A 22,480-nucleotide genomic window follows, 5' to 3' on the forward strand; every position below is an offset into this window, starting at 1 on the left:
AGCGGCAGAGACGGAGCAGGCCGACCACCAGCTGGCCCAGCCCAAGGGAGGTAAGGCACCCGCCGGAAAAGGGGAAAAAAATGGCGGACAAAAAAAATGGCGGACAAAAAAAATGGCGGACAGCCTTGCTTGGCGACCCCCGTGAAATGGTCGATCGACCCCAAATGGGGTCCCGACCCACAGGTTGAGAACCACTGCCATAGCCCCTGAAACATGTACAAGTGCACAAATAGCGAACTCACTGTGCTTTTCCCTTTTAACAGATGATTTGCCAAATGGGTACAATATATGTTTTCAAATAATCAGTTTTATACAAAGGTAGATTGTATTAGTTTCAACAGGATGCACACTTTAAAGGAAGTTGCCAGAGATCGCAGCAAAATAAAGCTTTAGGGCCAAGCCCCTATCCTCCAGAAAAAAACAGAAAGATTTCTTCTCATTCTTCCTTGGATAGGACAAGGTCAACAAAAGATAATTCTGACTATACTGTATATGCCCACACAAAGGAAGAGACATATGGGAACTGCAATGTGCACAAACAGAGACAGTGGCTCCTGAAACAGGAAAAACAGCACAAGGGTATGCATATCGTGACTTTTATCCTCTAAGCTCAGACCTGCACATGACTTTGGATAACTGTGCAAAAGGTTTCAAGCTAAAAAATGTCCATTTTAAATTCCAAACAGGTGATTCAAATTTGAAACACGCTGTCACAATCTTACTGGAACATTCAGAACCCCAAACAGCTTCGTCTCAAGTTTGAAACAGGTTTCTGAGATCTAAATAAGCTTGTTTCGAGTTCAGAACGCCACTGGTATTGTTAAAACAGCACATTTCAATGCCATACAATCAGTTTGAACTTTAAATGGGGGTATTTTAAGCTCAAACTATTTCAAAATCAAAGCATGTTGTCCTCCCTGGTGAAATCCACGCAGAACCCTTCACACAGTGAGGGTATTTTTTCCCACTTAGAAATAAAATTGCTGACACAAAATGATCAGTTTGAATCACTAATGTGACTGGCATCAAAGCAGAAGTCTTGAAGTACAAAGAGCAAGTTGAGTAAATAAATTACATGTTTAAAGTATGTATAATTTTGGCACTGCTCAGTTATAGCACCATTAGTCAATTATTGAGGAGGAGGAGGAAGGAAGAAATTGGTGCCAATATTCAATTCTTAAAGTGTGCACACAAAGATAACACAACCAGAGGGAGGGAGGGAGGGAGGGAGTCATTATTAATGCTAGTAGAAATGTAGTCAGAATTATCCATACATAAGAAACAAGCACCGATAGGCTTTACAAACACTGATCCTCTCTATTTCCAAATAAAGTATGATGGTGATTCAATGGCACACAGTATAAATTAAGGCTGGAGAACACTGATAACCAGAGGTATGTAATCATCAAGAAGAAAGAAAAACAGAAAAAATAAAGAACTTCATTAGCGCGATAGGAAAGTCACTATAAAATGACCCAGGAGGTAGAATGGAAATTGTTCACTGAAATCAATTGCATGAGTAAAATAAAATAAAAATTTTAATGTAGCTGGGACTAGGCTAAGCAACTATCCCACTATCCCAATCCAGAAGAAAAAAAAATACAGAACAAAAAATAAAATCTCTAAATGAAAGCACGCTGTAAATATTTATTTACAGGCTCCATTCATTTCTGTTGCAGTAATAATCCCCAGTAAGAAAACTATCCCTTTCTTACAGCCTATCTTAGAACAAATTCTGAGGGGTCCTTGGTGCTCTCTGAGTTTGGTTGTTTTCTTGCAGACGTTTCATTACCCAAACTAGGTAACACCATCAGTGCTAGCCTTTAAATGCTGCTTTCAAAAAAAATCCAACAATTTGAATTGCAAGCGAGGGGGGAGAAAAAATGACTAGAACATGTTTTCACCTTCTCTAGTTGGAGAAGGAGAAAACCAAGACTTTTATTATAACTTGGGTTTTACTTTTACAAACTCTAGATACAATCTGAAAATTACGGAAACTTTCCTAGTTGTGAAACGTACTGATGTTCCAGAATATAGAATTATATCCTTTAAAATAGGCATCTAAATTATAATACCCTTGTCTAAATATGGATTAAAATATAGTCCAGTGATGGCGAACCTTTTAGAGACTGAGTGCCCAAACTGCAATCCAAAATCCACTTATGCATCATCGAGTGCCGGGTGGGTGTGGCCCATTGGCTGAATGTGGCCAATTGGATGGGTGTGGCCCATTGAGTGGGCGTGGCTACGGTGGTAATGGCAGACTGGGTGGGACTAAAAAGTTTAATCAATCAATTCCAACTTTGCAAGATCTTTGCAAGAAGTTGAAATTGACTGATTGAACCTTTTTTTTTTTGGTTGCACATGGCGGCGGAGGCCTAAAGCGAAAAGGTTTTATAAAACCAGCTGAAGGCCTAAGACTGGGGCGACGGCACGCATGCCCATAGAGAGGGCTCTGAGTGCCACCTCTGGCACCCGTGCCATAGGTTTGCCACCACTGATATAGTCTTATTCAAATCTTCTTTATTTTTTTTATATTTGAAGATCGATATAACTTGTTTCATAACGTAGAAAACATACGGATGAGCAGCTCGTGTACATATGTGAACCTGATGCAATAACAAAAGATAAAGAAACCTGTTCAGGGTGCTGATGACCGGCCGCTCTCAAATGTCACTTGCAATAAGAAACTCAACAACTACAGAAATGGGAACTATATATTTTTTTTCTCCGTCAGACACAGGGGGGGAAAAAAAGCACAAGCAAATGCTCTCTGAAGGAAGGAAGTTATGAATCTATAAAAGAACATAGGCCAGTGAGTGTAAAGGAAACCGCCCCCCACAAGTCACAAAGCCTCCTTGTAGTAGTCAGCCAGTCTACAGATTTCCCACACCCTAAAGGGCATGTAAGCCATTAACAAGGGACTTCTCTTGCTCCGGAACAATTTCAGTTTCTAATTGCTGATTCCCACTTTATATATATATTTTTTCATGCAAACCTCTTATTTTTTGCTTCCTTGAAACGTTTTTGGGACAGTGAGCTTCAGGATATGGAAAGCCTGTAGAACTACCAGGAGCTGCAAGATCAAGCTAAACTTTTCTTTGCTGAAAGTGATGGCTATAGTTTGCATTTGAGTGAAGTCCTGCCCCGTCATGAATCACTTTTAAATTCACTTTCCTTTGAAATGGATTCTTATTCTAGAATTGTATCACCTATTTCATGCATCTTTTTTATACAGTGCTTTTTTTGTAAAAAAAAAAAAAAAAGGTGCCGGAACTCACACACTACATACAACCCGCCTTCCCTACCCTACAAGGTTCCATCCAAAAAAGGTGCCGGAAAAAAGCCCTGTTTTTATAAAACAGGCCTGTGAGATGAGCCTGGAGTCGGAGTGACTGGTTCAAAGTCACCCAGATGTTTTGGAGGTCTAGAATAATTCATTACTATACTGTATATATTCATAAACTTATAAACCGGACGGATACATTTTTAAGATTTGTAAACTGAAAGAGCCTGTAACTGTAATTTTGAATTAGATTGGTTTTAATGAAAATATAGTGAGTGGATCCTGGCATTTTCCTATCCAAGAGCTATACTTCCTTGTCAATGGACAGTTCTTTTGGCATGAAAATGGTATGTGCAAAATTGGTGCTTTTCACGGAGGGAATGAAAAAGCCCTTGGAATGCGAAAAGTTTCATTTCTGCATCCAAATCCCTGTGTTGGCAAGGATGATTGGAGATATGTACCATATATATAAAATATAGTAGGATTAGCAAAATACAGTGTCAATTTTATTGTGCAACTGAGGACTTGCTATCAAAAACTACCCTCTTCTCTGCTAGTGCAGAGGCCTGGACTAGCAAACAGGAGCCTGGAGTTTAAGAACCCAACTTTGGAAAGACAAAAAACCAAGAATGTAAGGCAGTAATCAATGAATTCTAAGACAGGCGAGGTGAAAGGAAGAACAACAAAAAAAGTTCTGAAGAAAGGAAAAGGGGTAGAAAACGAGTGCCATGACAGCCATGTGCAGGATCTAGAGAAATGAATGAATGAATGAATGAATGAATGAATGATGAATGAATGAATGAATGAATGCCACTCCCTGTTTGATAGGAGATTTATACTTTCGTACAATTAATACTATGACTTACAAATCCCAGACAAAAACTTTATGAACGACTTCCCGGTTTCCTGCCATGAGTTAGTAAACAATACCAGTTTGATAAGATCCGCCAATCTTGTATACTGTTAACAGTATTAAATGGTTAATCACCAATCCAAAAATGCAATTGGCTGTTCTACCTGTCTTCAGCAGGACAGTGAGAGGTCCGGTCAGGACAAGAACTAGATAAGCTTCCCTCTGCTGGAACAGTGAGATGAGAGGACCGCCCTGTGCATGTTCTAGATTTACTGGATAGTATAATATAGCAGGGGGAAAAAGAAAAAGATTAGGCCACATTATCCTGCAATATGTTTCAAATCAACTCATGTTGCTGAGGCTGTCATCTGCCCCTTGGAAAACAGCCAAATTGGGTTAAACGAAAGGTTTAAACAAGACACAGGAAGGCAGAACACAGTTCAGGAAACCACTAAACCACTCTACACAAATGCTTAACAAGAAGCTGCAAACAGCATAGGCACCATTACACTTTGTGGTAACATAATCACATCAAGTCAAGCAGCACTCAATCCTAAGGAGACATAAAGGCTTTGTGTATGTTTATACCAATGAACAGAACATTATACCTAAAAATGGATACTTAAGACCAACAGTTTTCTGAAATTAAGCCTAACAAGATAGAGATCAAACCATTCATATTATATACAAAATGCACAGAAAATCTCTATTCTAACTATTTTGGGAAGACAAAGCTTGAACTAATCATTCTCGACTCCCAACATAAAAACTGCTCCAAACAATTCATCTTCCTGCAGCTTTGAAGTGAAAGTCATTTGCTTACACACATTCACATATAACATATAGCTGAGCCCTCAATGTATCACTGAAGCTGGAACTACTGAACTGGAATTTAAATGGTTGAAACGGAGTTGAAACCAGAGAGGGATATTCGTAGCATTAAGGCCAGAAGCATGAAAAGTCCTGTCTTTTCTTTAACTGCTGAATAGGTCTGAAAAGGAAGATTGCATGAAAAGAGTTCATCACACAGACTGGAGATTATTTGATTTATCCTGGTAACATGCACTGTACCTCTGTCTGGGTGTCCATTCTCCATCTGAGTGGGGATGAGCAAGCGCATTTATAGAAGAAACCGCCTCGATCTCTTCATCCCTTGACAAATCAGGGATAGATGTTCTGAATATAAACAATACATACAAAAAGAAGGGATTTGTTTTAAATGCCCGTATCTAGCATTGTATGCAATATAAAAACACATTTTAAACTCATAGATAGATATTGTTAAAAATCTAGATACTTTTAGAAATTGTGCAATTTTTAAAAAATGGATTCTGTTTTCTGGCAAAAAAAATATGCTTTCTAAATTTTCCATAACCACTTGAATTAGTAATTACTGGTAAAACCTATTGTGTTATAATATATATCCTATCGTACTATATATAACATCTGAGGTTCTTTCTGGATGGGTCCTTTAAAATGTTCTAGTAATTGTTTATTACAAATTCAATGGAGCAAACAGATGGTGTTATTATCTTATTTACTTTTTTTGTTTTTAATCTTGTGTTCATTTAATGAGGACACAGTAATTTATTTTGAAAGAGTACAGGAGTATGCTGCTTCAAAATTACAGATGCACCACAACACAATCAGCTGGGGGAAGGGTAAAAGAAATTGGCAACTTCACTTAGACATTTTGATCATGCGTGCATGCCATTTTTAAAAAAAAAAATAGAATTTCAAAATATTACAAATTCATCTTTGCCTTTCCCCTTATTTTCTGGGCAGTGTATAATAAATATTCTATCTATTCACATTCTATATGCAAATATATATTCTTTTAATATATATATATATTGATAAGAATTCTGAAGAAACATCAAACAACTGTCAACTTCTAGTTGATAATATCCAGTTATTCACTGTTCTCTAGACACAATATTTTTACACATTCATCAGTTTTATCTGATCTCATGAATTCCTTTTCTCAAGAACTTGTTTCAAATATCAAATCCTTTTACTATTACAAAACATAAATGTCAGAGAACAGAACCACAGAAGCTAAATAAGTGTTTTGGGAGTGTTTTGAAATAAGATGTCTATATGAATGAATAAAATATCTCTGTGCATGTGGACAGGAAAACATAATCCCTTTATCTTTTCACTATAGCTTTTCTTTCTTTTTTTTGGTTCCATTTTATGAAATAAAGGACAGTAGTAAACAGAGGAAGGCTAGGAAACTGCAATAGCAAGAACAACTAGGAGAGAATCCATAGGCATTAACCTATCTATGAGGAAAGGATTTAACAGGAATGAATTGTTTGGATGCTATGCTGCAATTCATGTACACACCCTTTTAAAAAAACAATACAACATAAATGACAAGCTTGCATTTGAACATAACATTTAACTTTTCAACTAAACTTCGCAAGGTAACTAGGATACTATAATCCTGTAACTTTAATCAAAATAAAAGCTACAGTCGATGAGCATTCTATATTTCTTGTACTACAAAAGAAGCAGAAAAAAATCTATTTAAAACACTTAAATGTTAAAGTATTATTTGACTTGAAAAAAATTAACACTTTGAATGAATTAGACCAGTGGTGGCGAACCTATGGCACTGGTGCCAGAGGCGGCACTCAGAGCCCTCTCTGTGGGCACACGCGCCGTCACCCCAGTCCTAGGCCTTCAGCTGAGTTTTATAAAACCTTTTCGCTTTAGGCCTCCGCCGCCGTGTGCAAAAAAAAAAAAGGTTCAATCAATCAGTCAATTTCAACTTCTTGCGGGAAAAAAAAAGATCTTGCAAAGTTGGAATTGATTGATTGAACTTTTTAGTCCCACCCAGTCTGCTGTTACCACTGCAGCCACGCCCACCCAATGGGCCACACCCACCCGGCACCCGACGATGTATAAGTGGATTTTGGGTTGCAGTTTGGGCACTCGGTCTCTAAAAGGTTCACCATCACTGAATTAGACCTTTAGATCAGGCATATCAAACTGCCGGCCCACGGGCTGGATGCATCATGCCGAAACCGCGCCTACCCCATTGCCGGCAACGGGGGAAAAGTCACAATACGTCGCATGACGTCGCGAGTTTGACATGTCTACTCTAGATTAATACCTGGAAATCGTATCTAAGAGCTCATTTTCTTCGTCAGAACTCATTTCTATAGGGAACATGTTTTCATCTTCCGTGGTATCTGCATTTTCATCTCTTTTTGAAATGTCTATTTTATGGGCAGATTTCCTTCTCCTCTTTCTCCTTTTCTTGACAGAACAACTTGCAGTCATGGATTCAGTTGCCGAAGGAGAAGTAAGGATTGGTAACTGTGAAGGACCAGCAGTGTCCATGCTCCTTAACCTATCAACAGAATTTCTCTTCAGTTGTAATTCCATGAAAGATCCCTCGGACAAAATGGGGGATGTAGCCAAGTGGTATGGAATTGCCTCCTAAAGAAAGGAAACACAAGCCTGTTGGCATCTGATATTTGTGCAAAAGATGTGCTGTCAACTCAAACGTTATCAATAGTGAATCTACACACTCCAAATCTGTTCTGCGCCAGTGAATCTTTCAAGGCCAGCAGAATATGGGTATGTGTATATAAACAGAAGCATAAATATAACTACTAATACACACATATACACACATGTCCATCCTTTGCAAAAATCCCTCTTGACAGAAACTCTTCTGGAAAAGGCAAACTCAGAAAAATGTACAAATCAAGAAAACATCTCAAATTTAAGAACTGTGACTTGCCAGTAAGTGACTCCTAATAATCCTTGATTATAAATGCTAACCACTTTGCAAACTCAGTAAATTATAATGATTTAATGTATTCACCTTACACATACATTATATTGTATGCCAGTTTTTCTCTGCTAATGGCTTTTCTGTAACTAGAGAAAATGGTAAAAAAAAACCACCTCATTTTATTCCATAATGTTTAGCTACTACATGACACAGAACTGAAATAATTTGAAGAATGTGATCATGAGAACTAGTGGCTATTTTAGACATAAACCTAGTCCTACATGACAAATAAAATGTGATGAGAAACAAAAAGCTTAATATAGTAGATAATCCTATCACAACTGATCTCTTAAAACAAACATCAATCCCTTGCTTTGTTATTGTTTTCTATGTCCCCTTGGAAATATGACAAACAAATACATACGGCGGGCTGGTCTCACCTCTTTGTCATCTGTTTCCTCTACAAAAAATGCTTCTCCATTGTCTCCTAATTTCATATGCAAATCCACAGATTCTCCATTAATTTCTATGTCAACCTTAGAGAGAATACGAAAAAAACCCATGGATTAAACAAAATACCTCAAGAAAATATGACATGCTCATTCCTTAAGTGAAAGAACTTTTTACCCATTTTACAGCAACGGGATCCAAGTGGTTAAAACACTTCACATTACATCAGCAGTTTCTATTAAGACTGATCGGTTGTATTATGCCTTTAAAAATGAGAATAACTGAGGCTGCCTTAAGTTCTGTGAACAAACTCATAATAGATGATACTGTCTGAATCCAGAACATCCCAGATATCATCATTAGTCATTATATTACACCAAGTAACATTAGGAGTGAAGACCATAATCTAGCAAAAATTAAGAATTATTTACTTAGTCCAGGTAACATCTGATTTAAGATCTTTTAAATCTCCCTTGCTTCAATACAGGTTCTGAAATACGTGGTTAAAACCACATAATATAAAGTTCATAAAAGAGCTTGAAGCAGCCATTTATCAAGGGATAGGCTGAGGTGAGTAATTAAATAAGCTTTCATTGCTAGATAGGTGACGAAAGCGCTTATGCACAGCAAATGATTCCTGAGAACACAATTAGTCTGACTCACGGCAGTTATAACTCACATAGTTCTGTCACTTGCTGAAAAGGCGGATGATTATTTTTTTAAGAAATCCACACGCATTGTCTCTTTATTTGGACTCATTGTCATTTGATCTCCTTCAAGTGTGGTAGGAGTAGGATCAAGTACATTTTTAAAAAAAGATTAAATGGCTGTCAGACACACACCTGAGCTCTCCTTGTGACTGCCCTATGCTGGGATGAGAAATTGTTAGTTATGGCTATAGCCATCATCCCCTTTTGGAGAGCAAATGAAATAGAAGAGTGCGAAATTTTTCAGGGAAAATGGTAGAAAGGAAAGTCTACTGAGATTCTCCGTCATCCAGGTCATGCTTATCCCCAAAGGTGCTTTTTTAAAAGGCAACTGGACTTTGTTTTTTCCTTGAAAATGTTTCACTTCTCAACCAAGAAGTTTCTTCAGAACTGAAGAAGTTTCTTGGATGAGAAGCTAAGCATCTTCAAGGGAAAAAGAATTGCCTTTTTAAAAAGCACCTTTGGAGGAACAGGTGAAGGTTTCAACTGTTCCAATCCTTGTGCCCGTATGCGACCTGACATTCGACATCTTACCTATTTAACAAACGCAAACCCTTCCTTTTGCAATATTCTGGGCAAAGGGCGCACAGCTGACAAAGAAAAGTCAAGCTGAGGCTTTCTGTTCCTTACCACTTTTTCCTTAGAACGCAGAACTCCCATCTTTCCAAAGCGTACATGGAAAGGTGAACATTGGAGGTTTCCATTAGGCTGGCGGATAACAATGATATCAATGCATCCAGACAACGTGGCTGGATTTAATCCTCTATAGAGCTCCTTCACTGTCACAAAGACTTGCCCTGCTAATTGTCCAACGTAATTCATGGTTTGTGCCTGGAGATAAAAAAAACAGAAGAAATTTTTCATTAGATTTCCTGATTTGCATTCCCACAACAGCTGCAGAAAACCCCTGCAAAGCCAAAGCAATTCTGCAAAAGAGCATTTAAAAAAAAAAAATCAGTCTTCAGTAGAATTGACCATATTTCTTCAGGCCAGATCTAATCAAATAAAAAATATGACCTGGCCTTCAAGGAGAAAATGAGTGGGGGGGAAAGGATACTACAACAATACAACTTAACCCACTCACTCTTAGATCCAGGCATTTGCATTTATCACTGATTTCATTCTCCGCTTCATGCTATTATGAGCTTTTATATTCATTTGATTTACACCCATTGCAAGCGAGACTGAATCACTGAAGTAGCAAGCCCCAGATAATATGCTGATAAGACATACCTTTAAAGCACTCCATGGCAATGGACCTAGGTATTTGCAAGACCGCCTTCTACCAAACACCTCCCTCCGACCAGTCCGCTCCCACAGAGAGGGCCTCCTTAGGGTGCCGTCGGCCAGTCAATGCCGGCTGGCGACCCCCAGGGGGAGAGCCTTCTCTGTGGCAGCTCCTGCCCTCTGGAATGACCTACCCCCCGACCTACGTACAGTTGCGGACCTGCGCCTTTTTCGCCGAGCCCTGAAAACCCATCTATTCCGGGCGGCCGGCCTGGCGTAGTTTTAATTATGTTTTTAGTAAAGGTTTTAGATAGGGTATTTTAGAGCAGGCTTTTTACTTAATCTGATTTTAGAATAGAAACTTGAATATATTTATTGTGATTTTTATTATTGCCTGTCCACCGCCCTGAGTCCCGTGAGGGAGATAGAGCGGTATACAAATTCAAATAAATAAATAAATACAATTATATATTCTGAAATATGTGATAACCAACCTTATAAAACCATCCTGCTACTGAACTGAAAGCATTTTGCTTGCTATTAAACATTGCACATTAACATATGGCCTTATAGGAATCTGGACAAGTAAATGGGACATGTCCCCAGGTAAGAAGGAAGAGGAGAGCCATCAAAGATGGGTACTCTCCACTGAGAAGACAGGGAATAAAATGAGCAGATTAAATGCAAAGCACTTTTTTTCAGTTATTTTTTTAAACAGCAGGAAATAACACCCATGAGTCTCAAAGGTAGACAGAATCCCCCAGGGAATAAGCAAAAGAGTAATCTAGAAAAGTTTAGAATCATAGATCAATAGATCCCTCCAGATTCCATCATCAGGCTCCACAATACTCTTTGATAACTCTTGGGGATATGGAAGATCATTAAGTGACAAAAAAAAAGAGTTTCTTAAGGCTGGCAATATCTTAAGTCACCCATTTCAGGACCCTGAACAACTCCTGAAAATTGAACTAATTTTTCTCATAAGGCATTAAGAGGCAAAAATGATGATTTTTGAGGCAAAAATGATGATTTTTGCCCCTTAAATTCTGCCCAAGCCAGAAAGCCCTGCTTCAGCTGCTGCTCTTCAGGCTGAAAAAGTTTCTTTATCCTTTGATGCCCTGAGTTCATTCTACTTGTGATGAACAAAAGTTAGGCCTTGGTAAATCAGTGTGCTGTAAATATTAAACTTGAATTCAAAGTTCTACTGAAATTTTGGATGAGCAGCCATATTTCTCAGTCTAACATATTACCATTATGAGTGGGCTAATGTATTTATCGATGCTGCTTTTGATTCCTTTTCAGAGGAACAGTGACACACAAATAATCCCTTAGCCTTTTCTCTGACGTAGCCACTGAGATAGTTGCTATCTATATAAATAAAAATGTAAATGTCCGTTTGTTCAAAATCTTAAATCTCCGAACGTTCTTCACCGATTGCTTTGAAATTTTGACACAACGTTGCATTCGAATACGCGCGTGTTTTTATATACCTACTATTATATAGATGTCACACCTGTGACAGCTAAAAACTCTTTTCTTTCTTTTCCATTTAACCAGACTGAGCCACAGCAACGCGTGACCGGGTACAGCTAGTTGTTTATAAAATGCTTGAAAGTCTTCCCTTTAAATCAGTGTGGCGACTTTAAGATATATGGACTTCAATTCCCAGAATTCCCCAACCAGCATGTACTGTACTGTACTGTAAATAGACAGGAAGATCTCCGTACTGAAAACGACTAAGGGGCCTCTCTCATCTAGCAAGACAAAATTCTGCCAACAATATATTTTGCAGGACATGAAGGCTCAGATAAGCCGGCTTGTCGTAGCCAAACTATGACACCATTATGAAAGAATTCCTGTGACTGCAAGCTCTGTTTATACAACAGCCAGCCTTCAGTTTCTTGCACTGCTTGCTTGTGCCTGCTCTACACATAAGTCTAAAAGCAATTCTCTTTTTTTGGCAGAAGATGGACTTGCTTCTTGTTTTGGTAGCAGCCTGTTCTTTTGCGTTGATGCAGACTATGTGAAAACTAATTCTCACAACAACCAAAATCAGTGATGATGGGACCACAGAAAAGGAGCAGAAAGAGTTGTGACTCCTATAAAAAGGATTAGAAGAAGGGCAAAAGCTAAATCGTGACCTATTGACTCACGCCTGAATAACCTCCAATAGATCAGAAGCATTAGTTGTTTAAATTCAACAAAAATAGCAATCATTCAAAAATTGTGTGCTAACTCCCCATCAGATTGCTAATCAAGAATGCTTGGGGGGAAACCAAGAATAAATTTTGCATGAAATGATATGGCAACTGGATTCTCCTATGTTTCACAAATTCTTGGGCCGAGCACATGCTTAAAAGACCTCTTTTTCTTCAATTTGTACCACATCTGCATGTGGGCATCCCTCTTTTGAACAGGGAATCCAACTGCCGCAAACAAAAAGAACAAGTATAAACTGGACTCCAAAACTGCAGAGCATTGGCACAATGAGTAAGAATAACAGAGGTCAACTGGAAAAGCATTCCGGGACAAGAAAGCAGATTTCTTTCATATCGTTCAAAACAGGAGGGCCGGAGGGGGAAAAAACCAACAGTGGCAAGGCTATCTTCGGCCACAAAGCTATCTTTAGTTATTTCCATTTTTCCTCTTCTGCCCAGCCAGGATGCAGCAGAAAACATCCTGCCGAGCCACTGTCAAGCGTCCTAAAGCCAGATTTTCTAGAATACTAAGAACTAGGACCGTGGTGGCGAACCTATGGCACGCGGGCCACAGATGGCACGCAGAGTTCTCTCTGTGGGCACGCGCACCGTCGCCCCAGTCCTAGGCCTTCAGCTGGGTTTTATAAAACCTTTTTGCTTTAGGCCTCCGCCACCGTGTGCAAAAAAAAAAAAAAAAGGTTCAATCAATCAATCAATTTCAACTTCTCGCGGGAAAAAAAGATTTCGCAAAGTTGGAATTGATTGATTGAACTTTTTAGTCCCACCCAGTCGGCCGTTACCACCGCAGCCACGCCCACCCAATGGGCCACACCCACCCGGCACCCGACGATACATAAGTGGGTTTTGGGTTGCAGTTTGGGCACTCGGTCTATAAAAGGTTCGCCATCACTGAACTAAGAAATAGGCTGAAAGGACACAGAAGCATTCTAAAACCACAATCTACTGAAGAGCTCCTATGTTTCTTTCATAGCCTTCTTGGGCTACAAAAGTCTCCCCAAGCAGCACAAAAAGTAGACTTCCCCTCAATCTCTTTTTATCTCAGCAGGCAGGTCCAAAATATTATATGTTGCTACCTGAAGGGACTAACAAAATGGCACGTTCCCTTCCTAAGATTCAAATACAAAAGGTGACTGGCATGATTAAGGAACCCTTTCTGATAACTCTAAGACACCTTCGTGTCCACCTAGTGCAAGACGCTACCTGAGAGTGAAGAAGGGAAAAAAGAAAGCTGATCGTCCTCGGATTATGGCCACATTTGAGCCCCAAATTTCTGTTGCTAAGTGAGACATTTGTTACGTGAATTTTGCCCCACTTTACGACATTTCTTACCATAGCTGTTAAGTGAAGCACTGCAGTTGTTAAGTTAGTAACACGGTTTGCTAAGGGAATCTGGCTTCCCCACTGACACGGCTTGGCAGAAGGCCGCAAAAGGGGATCACATGACCCTGGGATAATGCAACCGTCATGAATATGACTCAGTTGCCAAGAGCCTGAATTTTGATCGCATGACCATGGGGATGCTGCTATGGTCGTTAAATGTGAAAAATGGTCATAAGTCACTTTTCTCAGTGCCGCTGTAATTTTGAACAGCCACTAAATGAACTGTTGTAAGTTGAGGACTACCTACATCGGTAAAAAGCACCATTGGCTGAAAGACTCTGCTCCTGTGGTTCAGGAGAAGTGGAGACCATTGGACACATACTCCTTCGATGTTCCTTCTATAGAGCTATTCGGAAAAACCATATCCCCCCCCCCCATAATTGATAGGTATCCCGGTCGTTCGGAAAGTATTTATCTCCAGTAGCTGCTTAAGGATGAGCAGGCAGTGATCACGGCGCAGGTGGCTAGATTCTGTGCAGCAGCATTGAGGATTCGCCAGAAACATAAATAAACATTTTAGATCTTTTTAATGATCTTTTATAATTAATTTTATTATGTGTTTTTATCCAGCATTAGACTATACTCAATGTATTTTTATTGTCAGGTCAGTATGATTCAGTTTTTATGAAGCTAGCTAGTTTTTGTTATACTGTCTGTAAAAGTAGGCAGGCCTTGGTCACCCATTGATTACACCATTAATTGTACTATATTGCTGTCTTCTTGTGTTGGTTCTGTTTAGTTTTGTTTAGTTTATGTGTTGGCCTTTGGGTGTAATAATAAATTGATTGATTGATTGATTGATTGATTGATAGCTACATCGGTATAGTCCTTGTCTTATAACTATAATTGAGACCAGAATTTCCGTGGCTAAGCAAGGAGGTTGGTTTTACAACCCGTTTGCCATGGTCGCTAAGCAAATCACTGCAGTTCTTAAGTGACTCATATGGTCATTAAATGACTCTGGCTCCTCCCCCTATTGACTTTGCTGGTTGGAAGCCGGCTGGGAAGGTTGCAAATCACAATCCCTTGACCCTGAGATATTATCAATACTGGTTGGCAAGCTCCCAAATTTTGATCATGTGACTGTGGGGATGCTGCAATGATGATAAGTAAAAGGACCAATTTTATCGTAAGTCACTTTTTCAAGGTGTCATTGTAATTTCAAACCGTTGCTAAACAAACGGTCGAGGACTACCAGTCCCTCTCTCACTGGCAACAGATTAAACTAAAAGAATTAAATTAAAAGAGAGCACAGCATTTTCAACACGACCAGTCCCATATAACCTATGAGGCACACAAAAACCAGAAAGGAAGAGAGGAGTCAGGTAGTCTGCAACAGATTAATTCTCAAGTGGGCAGCATTAGATACTGAAATTATAAATAGATAAACAGCTTGGGATATCATCTCCTGTACTCCTCTCCTTTTCATGGTATGGCTAGGATGCCCCAAGAAGTCCACCCTATGAAACTGGGCAGAGATTTAGCCTTGTGGGCAGAAGCAACAGTGATCAGAACCAAAAAGTAGCCATCTGTGCTCGCCTTTTATTTCCTTTCTCAGTTTTCTTTCCGCAAAATCAATATTGCTTGCATTATTGAACAGGGACTGCCATACAAGCCTATGAGATGGCATTTTTCCATAGGTTTTTCTTTGCCAACTGATGATAAACCATAAAGTTATCAAGCAGAGAAACATGCACAGAAGAGAGGAGAACATTTCATTTTGGTAACAACCTGGATAGTTATTTTCGAAACAATGATTTAACGATTTCTTGAAAGAATCCTCCATTGAATAATTCAACTTACAGAGTTGGAAACAGGTTATTAGAAAAGTTTTATTACTGAAATTAAATCCATATGTCTAGTGGGCATTGTTATTAAAACAAGTCAAAAAGACAGTCTCCAATATTTGAGCACAATACGAAAAGCAAAGCCTTCTGGACCATACTATATTGAACTCCTCCAGTTCTTCTAATTTAATAAAATGAAAACCAACCAAATACAATTTCATTTTCATTTTCAGAATTCTCTTTTATGGCTTCCCACTTTCTCACATTTTAGAATAAATATCATAGGATAATCAGAAAATGATTACAAAACTTATCTTACAAAGAGTTCCTGAATCTAACCAACTTTCAGCCTCCAAACTAGCTTATATCTTTATTTAGAAACCTAACATGATCTAAATAATACAATGCACTAAAAGCTAAACAAACAGAACCCCTTAAATGAAATTGCACAACAGAGATTGAAAGACATCAAAAGGAAAGGCTTTGCTGTCAAAAATGAAGATTGCAACCAAGCTTTAGAGAAATCAATTTCCACAGTCTACAACTAAATAAAAAAATGCTACTCATTTCAAAGAATTGAAGTGGGATAAAAAGTAAAGCTACTTTTGAAAAAGTGCAACAGGAAGTCAGGAGCATACTGTATTGGAAAACGCATGGATCTACTTTGCAAATCTGCTAATTCTGATTTAGCAAAGAAACCAAACTCTTTTCTAACTACTGGATTTTTTTATTCACAGAAAGGGCAGCAGATATTAGTATCATACAGATGCCTATTTTCTTAATCTCCTGCTTATCAATCCATTTAACTAAAACAGCATGGATTTGAATCTGTGAAGATTTGCAGGCAAGGAATATGCTTTATTACAGTCATATTTAGGCATTCCTAGATTTATGACTGCTTGCTTAATGACTGTTTGCTTAATGACCATTCCAAATTATGACTGATAAACCAACCCCCCAAGCTACTTAAACATGTTTTCAGAATTATGGCAACTGCACACACACCCACAGTCATGTGATCGCATTTTGGGCGCGTGGCACCTGGTTCACTTTACAGACCTTTGCAGCATCCTACAGTCATGTGACCACGATTTCCTATGGGGTTTTTTCCCCCAGTTTCTGGTGTTTACTTCTGGTTTCTGGCAAAAAAACAGCCATTGGGGAAATTGGATTCATTTAATGGCTGCCATGTTCACTTAATGACCACTGTGTTTGCTTAATGATCACCACGTTTGCCTAATAATTATCATAGAAACAATTGTAGCTTTGAATGTGGTCACATAATGCCTCGATTTACAACCATAATGACTTACAATCATAATTCCATGCTCAATTACAGTTGTAAGTTGAGGATTACTTGTAGGTTATTTCCCCAAAAAAGCATTTCCTATTTTTCGTATGTTATGTGGCAGCAAACTTCGGTTTAATATGGCTAAAAATCAATTCCTGTCTATGTTTGTTTACCTATTCTAATATGGCGAACCTTTTAGACACCGAGCGCCCAAAAACTGCCCTGCCCCCCTGCCCGCCCCGCTCCGCTACCTGCCCCACCACCCGCCCACCCCCACTCCGCCGCCCACCCACCCCTGCTCCTACTGCCTCCACGGCCCGCCACAGCAGTTTACCCAGGCGGCCCTGCAGTGCCATGGTGGCCACGCCCTCTGCCCGTGCCCCGCAGCATCATGTGTGCAACGGGGCGCGAGGGCGGAGTCTTGTCCCTGCTGCCTGGCTGCCATGTCCTTGGCTGCGCTGCTCTGGGTGGGCTCAGGGGCGGCTCTCCAGGGGGCTGCTGGTGAGGAGGGGGCTGTGGGGGAGGTGGGGCTGGGGCGACGGCATGCTTGCCTACAGAGAGGGCTCTGAGTGCCACCTCTGGCACGCGTGCCATAGGTTTGCAACCATTGAGTCCTATTCCATTGGTACAGATAATTGTTCACTGTCATACCTAGACTTGCAAAACATGTTTATAATTCTGATTCTGATGCACCATAGTTTAATAGATGCCATGTAATGGAAAGCAATGAGTGGTATGGAAAATTTCATGTATTCATGTATTTTACCTTTATCGTATAAAATTCCCAAGGGATATTACTTGTTCAATTTATATCTTACTTTAATTTTGTGTAACTCAAACCATCATGCACAATGCTCCCTCCTATTTTCTTCTCAACAACTGTGCATGTGAATTAAATTGAAAGAGAGTAATAGGCCCCAAATAGTCTAAGGGAGAATTAGAACTTGCAGCCTCTCAGCTTCTGGTCTATACTTTAACCATGCCAAACAGGATAGAAAATAAAAATCAGGAAACACCGAAAGCGTTATCCTAAAAATTTTACTACTGAAAAGTACCGGTAATCTAGATTCTTTCATTTTTACAAGGTGGGACAGGAGGAACTTTTAAGCATATTTTTTAACTTAAAAAAAATATATATCTGCTTAATGAAGAATTTATATCTGCTTCATTCCTGATTTCTTTAAGGAGAAATGAGCCTGATTCTTCTTTAAGGGATTAACAGCAATATTTATTGACCTTTTCACCACAACCACAAATTAGGATTATCAAATCAGCACTGATCTGACTAGTCCAGGGGTAGGCAACCTTGGCTCTTTTATGACTCGTGGACTTCAACTCCCAGAATTCCTGAGCCAGAGTTGAAGTCCACGAGTCATAAAAGAGCCAAGGTTGCCTACCCCTGGACTAGAATCAGAACCTTGATTCAAAAAAGTAATCCAGTTCAATAATTCAAGATATAATAGTTTGGAAAACTGATGCAAACTTTTAGATCCTCTGTTCATTTCTGTTTTCTCAAAATCAAATTGGAAAAATCCATTTCTGCACATGTACAGAAGCATAAAAATCATACAGATCAGAGATTTGATCAAACTGTTTTCAAGTTGAATGCCCAAAACTGAAACTTCACATAGCTATGAAAACAACCCTGCCTCTTTTCAGGTCCAAAACTAGCCTTAGTTATACAAAAGAGCAAACCGTTAATCTTCTAAAAGCCAAGGATGCAATGGACGTCAAGTGTCTACCTAGAATTAGAAGTATTATTGTACGGTAAGTGGAAAGTAAGTACTTTCTGTATTCATGGGGGGAGGGGGGAAGAGAGACCCAAACCTAATTCTTATATAAGACTAAGTACTGATTTGGGGTTCGGGGAACTAGAGCACTACAGTAGTTGTCTTCCGTCTAATTTCTAGCTTTGACCATCTAAAAATTCATCCCTTTTTATTGCTGAGTCAATATCCTTTTAACCACCATCGCCACCAAGCTCTGGACAAGGAGATAAGCCTTGTCTTTAAAAGCATAACTCATGGAATAACCACCAAGAAGAAACCCTTCATGCCTTTCCTCCATCTTCTTACCACATCCACTTTCCTAACACCTTTGATCAGTATAAATAAGCCCACATATGTTTCTACATTCACTCATGGGGAGAAGGGCCAATTCATTGTTATATATAGCTTTAAAAGATCAGCACCAAGGAAGTCAGGTTTTTCCAGCATGGTCTAAAGATAACCCTCAGCAGAAAATTGGAGGCTCCCCAGAGTTTGCAGCTTAGAATTGCTTTGAGAACAACTGAATATTTCAGTTACACCAATGTAGTGTATAAACCTGATCACTTCTGTATTGACCCACTTTTTAAACTAACATAACCTACCAAACCAGAATGGCTTTGTTGAAATACTTAAGCTTTGTTTATGAAGAAAAACAAATGCTAATATGTATAGGCATGCTTGAGACTACCATCATTACATACTCCCCTAACTGCTTCTAACAGGCTTGGAAAAATATTTTGTCCTATTTAACTGTGCAAAGAAGGCTTGAAAACCAAATGTTCCCAAACCAGAAAAGCTGCAAATGCACTGAAAGTGGAAATACAATACACAGCCTATTGTTGTTAATAATGTTTCTGCAGGAATGCTTTAAAAGTCCACCCAATGAACTAGCTATGAGACTATCCATTTAGAGCATAAATTCACCTTCTGGGTCTGAAAGCACTTTGCAAAAATGAGGGCTAGGTTTCAGCTTGACCTGAATCATTCCACTGATGCTGATGAAATCAAATGTAAACCATTACTGAATCATAGCTATTGAGAGAGTGAATGACTGCATCTCATCCCATCTCATCTAGAATTATATTGTTCACACAATCAGCCAAGTATTTAGACTAGATTTGGCATTTTTATCCACTTATCCACTCCTTCCCAAAAACCTGGGATAGGGTGATGTGATTGTTATTATTAGTAGTAGTAGTATTTTAGACAAATACCTGTTTCATAACTATCTCCAATCAGGTGCCCTCCAACTATCTGGAGACTATACTTCTTAAAATTCCCCATCCAGCAAGCCATGTTGAAGTCCCAAAACCGCTTAGAGCAGGGGTCCCCAACCCCTGGTCCGTGGACCGGTACCGGGCTGCGGCATGCCAGCAACCGGTCTGCACAAACAAACAAAGCCCCATCTGTGGGATGCAGGCAACACACAAAACCATGCACTCTCAGGTCCATGGAAAGAGTTTTTTCCACGGAACCGGTCCCTGGTGCCCAAAAGGTTGGGGACCTCTGGCTTAGAGGGTACCAGTTTGAAAGAAGACTGTGGCCCAGCTGCACAGAATTTTAGAAAGTTGTGGATTTTATTTTCATAATATGCTTTCATATTAAGGCTGTAATTGAATGCATGTTTTTAATCTTAAATATAATGGAATTACTGGGCATCACAAAAGAAACATCTGTCTGAATGCCATGTAATTTTGAGTCCAACACTCTTTATACTTAAATCTAGTCATAACTATTTCTTTTGATTACACTATATCTGACGTTTCATTCAAGGGCAACACACATAATACTTCCCCTTTAATCCTTACAACAAAACTATTAGGAAAGTTATAGACCAATATTCTCCAGAGAGCTTTGTGGCTGAGCAGAGATATGAAACTGGATTCCTCTCAATAAAATCAAGCATACTACAGGGCTTTAAAATGCAAAACCACATACATATCATGATTTAGAGGCTAAAATTCAAATAATATCGCATAACTTTTTCTACCACAGACCTACAATCAAGGTGAACTTAGAGAAATAAATAGTATGTTAATACAATTAATAGTATGTTAATACAATTTCCCTGAGGGTTTACATTGATTTCCCCAAGCAAAGAAAACTATTCCAGTGAAAGAAACATGCCTTTTGAAAAACACTATGACTATACATTTTACAGGCAGAATTAAATTTACATTTAATGTTTGCCTATTGAAATTGCTGGAACAGTTTTAGCTCACACCCATTCTATCTGGCTTTATCCCAGAAATGCTAACAACAATCCCTCGGGTAAATAGTTTATAAAGGCTAAATTGTACTTTCTTCCATGCCAACAAAGCCTGGTTCCCCTACAGGAGTATTAGGCAATAGAAACATCATTTAAAATGTTAATTGATACAAATATGTCATCCAGAGATATAGAACTCACTAACACTATTTGGGCTATTGACACAATCTACATATATATCTAACAATATCAAAGGGCCATTTCTCATCACACATTAGGCAACTATACAATCAAACAGAAAACACTACTTGCAGATGCAGAAGATTCAGAAAAGTTCAACTCTCTCTAAAACATCTAAAGCAGCGGCCCCCAACCTTTTGGGCACCAGGGACCGGTTCCGTGGAGGGAGGTTTTTCTGTGGACCGCAAGGGGCATGGTTTTGCATGCTGTCTGCAACCCACGGATGGGGTTTCGTTTGTTTGCACGGCCCGGTTTCTGGCATGCCGCCGCCCGGTATGGATCCACGGACCAGGGGTTGGGGGGACCCCTGATCTAAAGCATCTAAAACTGCTATCATTTCTTGTCATCTTGAGAAACCAATAAGTGCTTTCTTCTTATCTCAAAACAGCTCTTACAGACAAAAATCAGTACATATCGCTCTACCACAGGCCCACAAACCTTTTCCTTTTGTTACCACCTAGGCCCAGGTATCTCAACCTTTGCTGCATATGTTCCCCACAATATGCTTCTTAAATCAACTAGAAAATTCTAGACAAAGACATTATTCTTCCTCCTAAGGCTAAGCAATGGTACTGTGTCACCAACTATTATTAAAACACAGCTTATCTTTGGATCCGTGTGGTGGCAGGAAGGGACAGAAAGGGAATCCCTGAGGTTCAGTACTTTTCTAGAAAATATATGAAACACTCATCCAGATTAAAAACAAAAAACCCCCATAAATTAGACCCAAAGCAAAGCTATACCCTTGCCTTAAGATAAACATTGTAAGCATCTTAAGCCAAGCAGGAAAAATTCAGCAATCTCTTGACTTCTTTGACATTCCACCTCCAGTAGGATCCGTGACCTGCTGCCCAATCTGTCTTCCAGCTATGTCATACCTTGCGTGATTTCTCTTCTCCACTGTAGAACACATCAGCAATTTCTCCCGGGGAAGCACAAAAAAACAGCTATCTCTCCTGCGGCTCTCTTACTCCAGAGCAATGAATGACTGCAGACCGGGATACAGTAGAGGCACAGTAGCTCAGACCCAGCGCTGTGCTTGCTTCTGTGTCTTACAGAGGCTACTGCAGGGATGTCAATTCATCCCACATCACTGCTTCGAACCCGCCCTGGAGGAGGGAGCTAGTGAAAACAGACAGGAGGCCAAGGGGGGGAATGAAGGGGAATGACTCGAACTGAGATTACAAAGGGAAATACAGGATTAGTGGTGGGGCTCCCCTTTAACTGTTCCTGCCTCTCTGATTCTCTGCTCTCAACTGAGAATTATTGTCATTATGAACTTGACTCACAGACTCTTGCAGCAGGTCTGAG

General features: G+C 39.4%; 1 protein-coding gene across 1 annotated transcript in view; it reads right to left on the bottom strand.

Moving 5' to 3' along the window:
* The window catches only part of LPIN1 (lipin 1), a 43,080-nt gene extending 20,977 nt beyond the window's left edge, over positions 1–22,103 (bottom strand). Inside the window, exons 1-6 of the mRNA XM_029285006.1 lie at positions 22,048–22,103; positions 9,678–9,878; positions 8,331–8,426; positions 7,261–7,589; positions 5,211–5,315; positions 4,304–4,411 (exon numbers count right to left, since the gene is read on the bottom strand). Of these exons, the coding sequence (XP_029140839.1) occupies positions 4,304–4,411; positions 5,211–5,315; positions 7,261–7,589; positions 8,331–8,426; positions 9,678–9,869 (830 nt within the window). The 5' untranslated portion in view covers positions 9,870–9,878; positions 22,048–22,103. The remainder of the gene's footprint in view (positions 1–4,303; positions 4,412–5,210; positions 5,316–7,260; positions 7,590–8,330; positions 8,427–9,677; positions 9,879–22,047) is intronic.
* Positions 22,104–22,480: the final 377 nt, after the last annotated feature.

This window comes from Protobothrops mucrosquamatus, unplaced genomic scaffold (assembly GCF_001527695.2).
Source record: "Protobothrops mucrosquamatus isolate PMUCROS unplaced genomic scaffold, P.Mucros_1.0 scaffold1174, whole genome shotgun sequence".
In the NCBI taxonomy this organism is placed as follows: Eukaryota; Metazoa; Chordata; class Lepidosauria; order Squamata; family Viperidae; genus Protobothrops; species Protobothrops mucrosquamatus.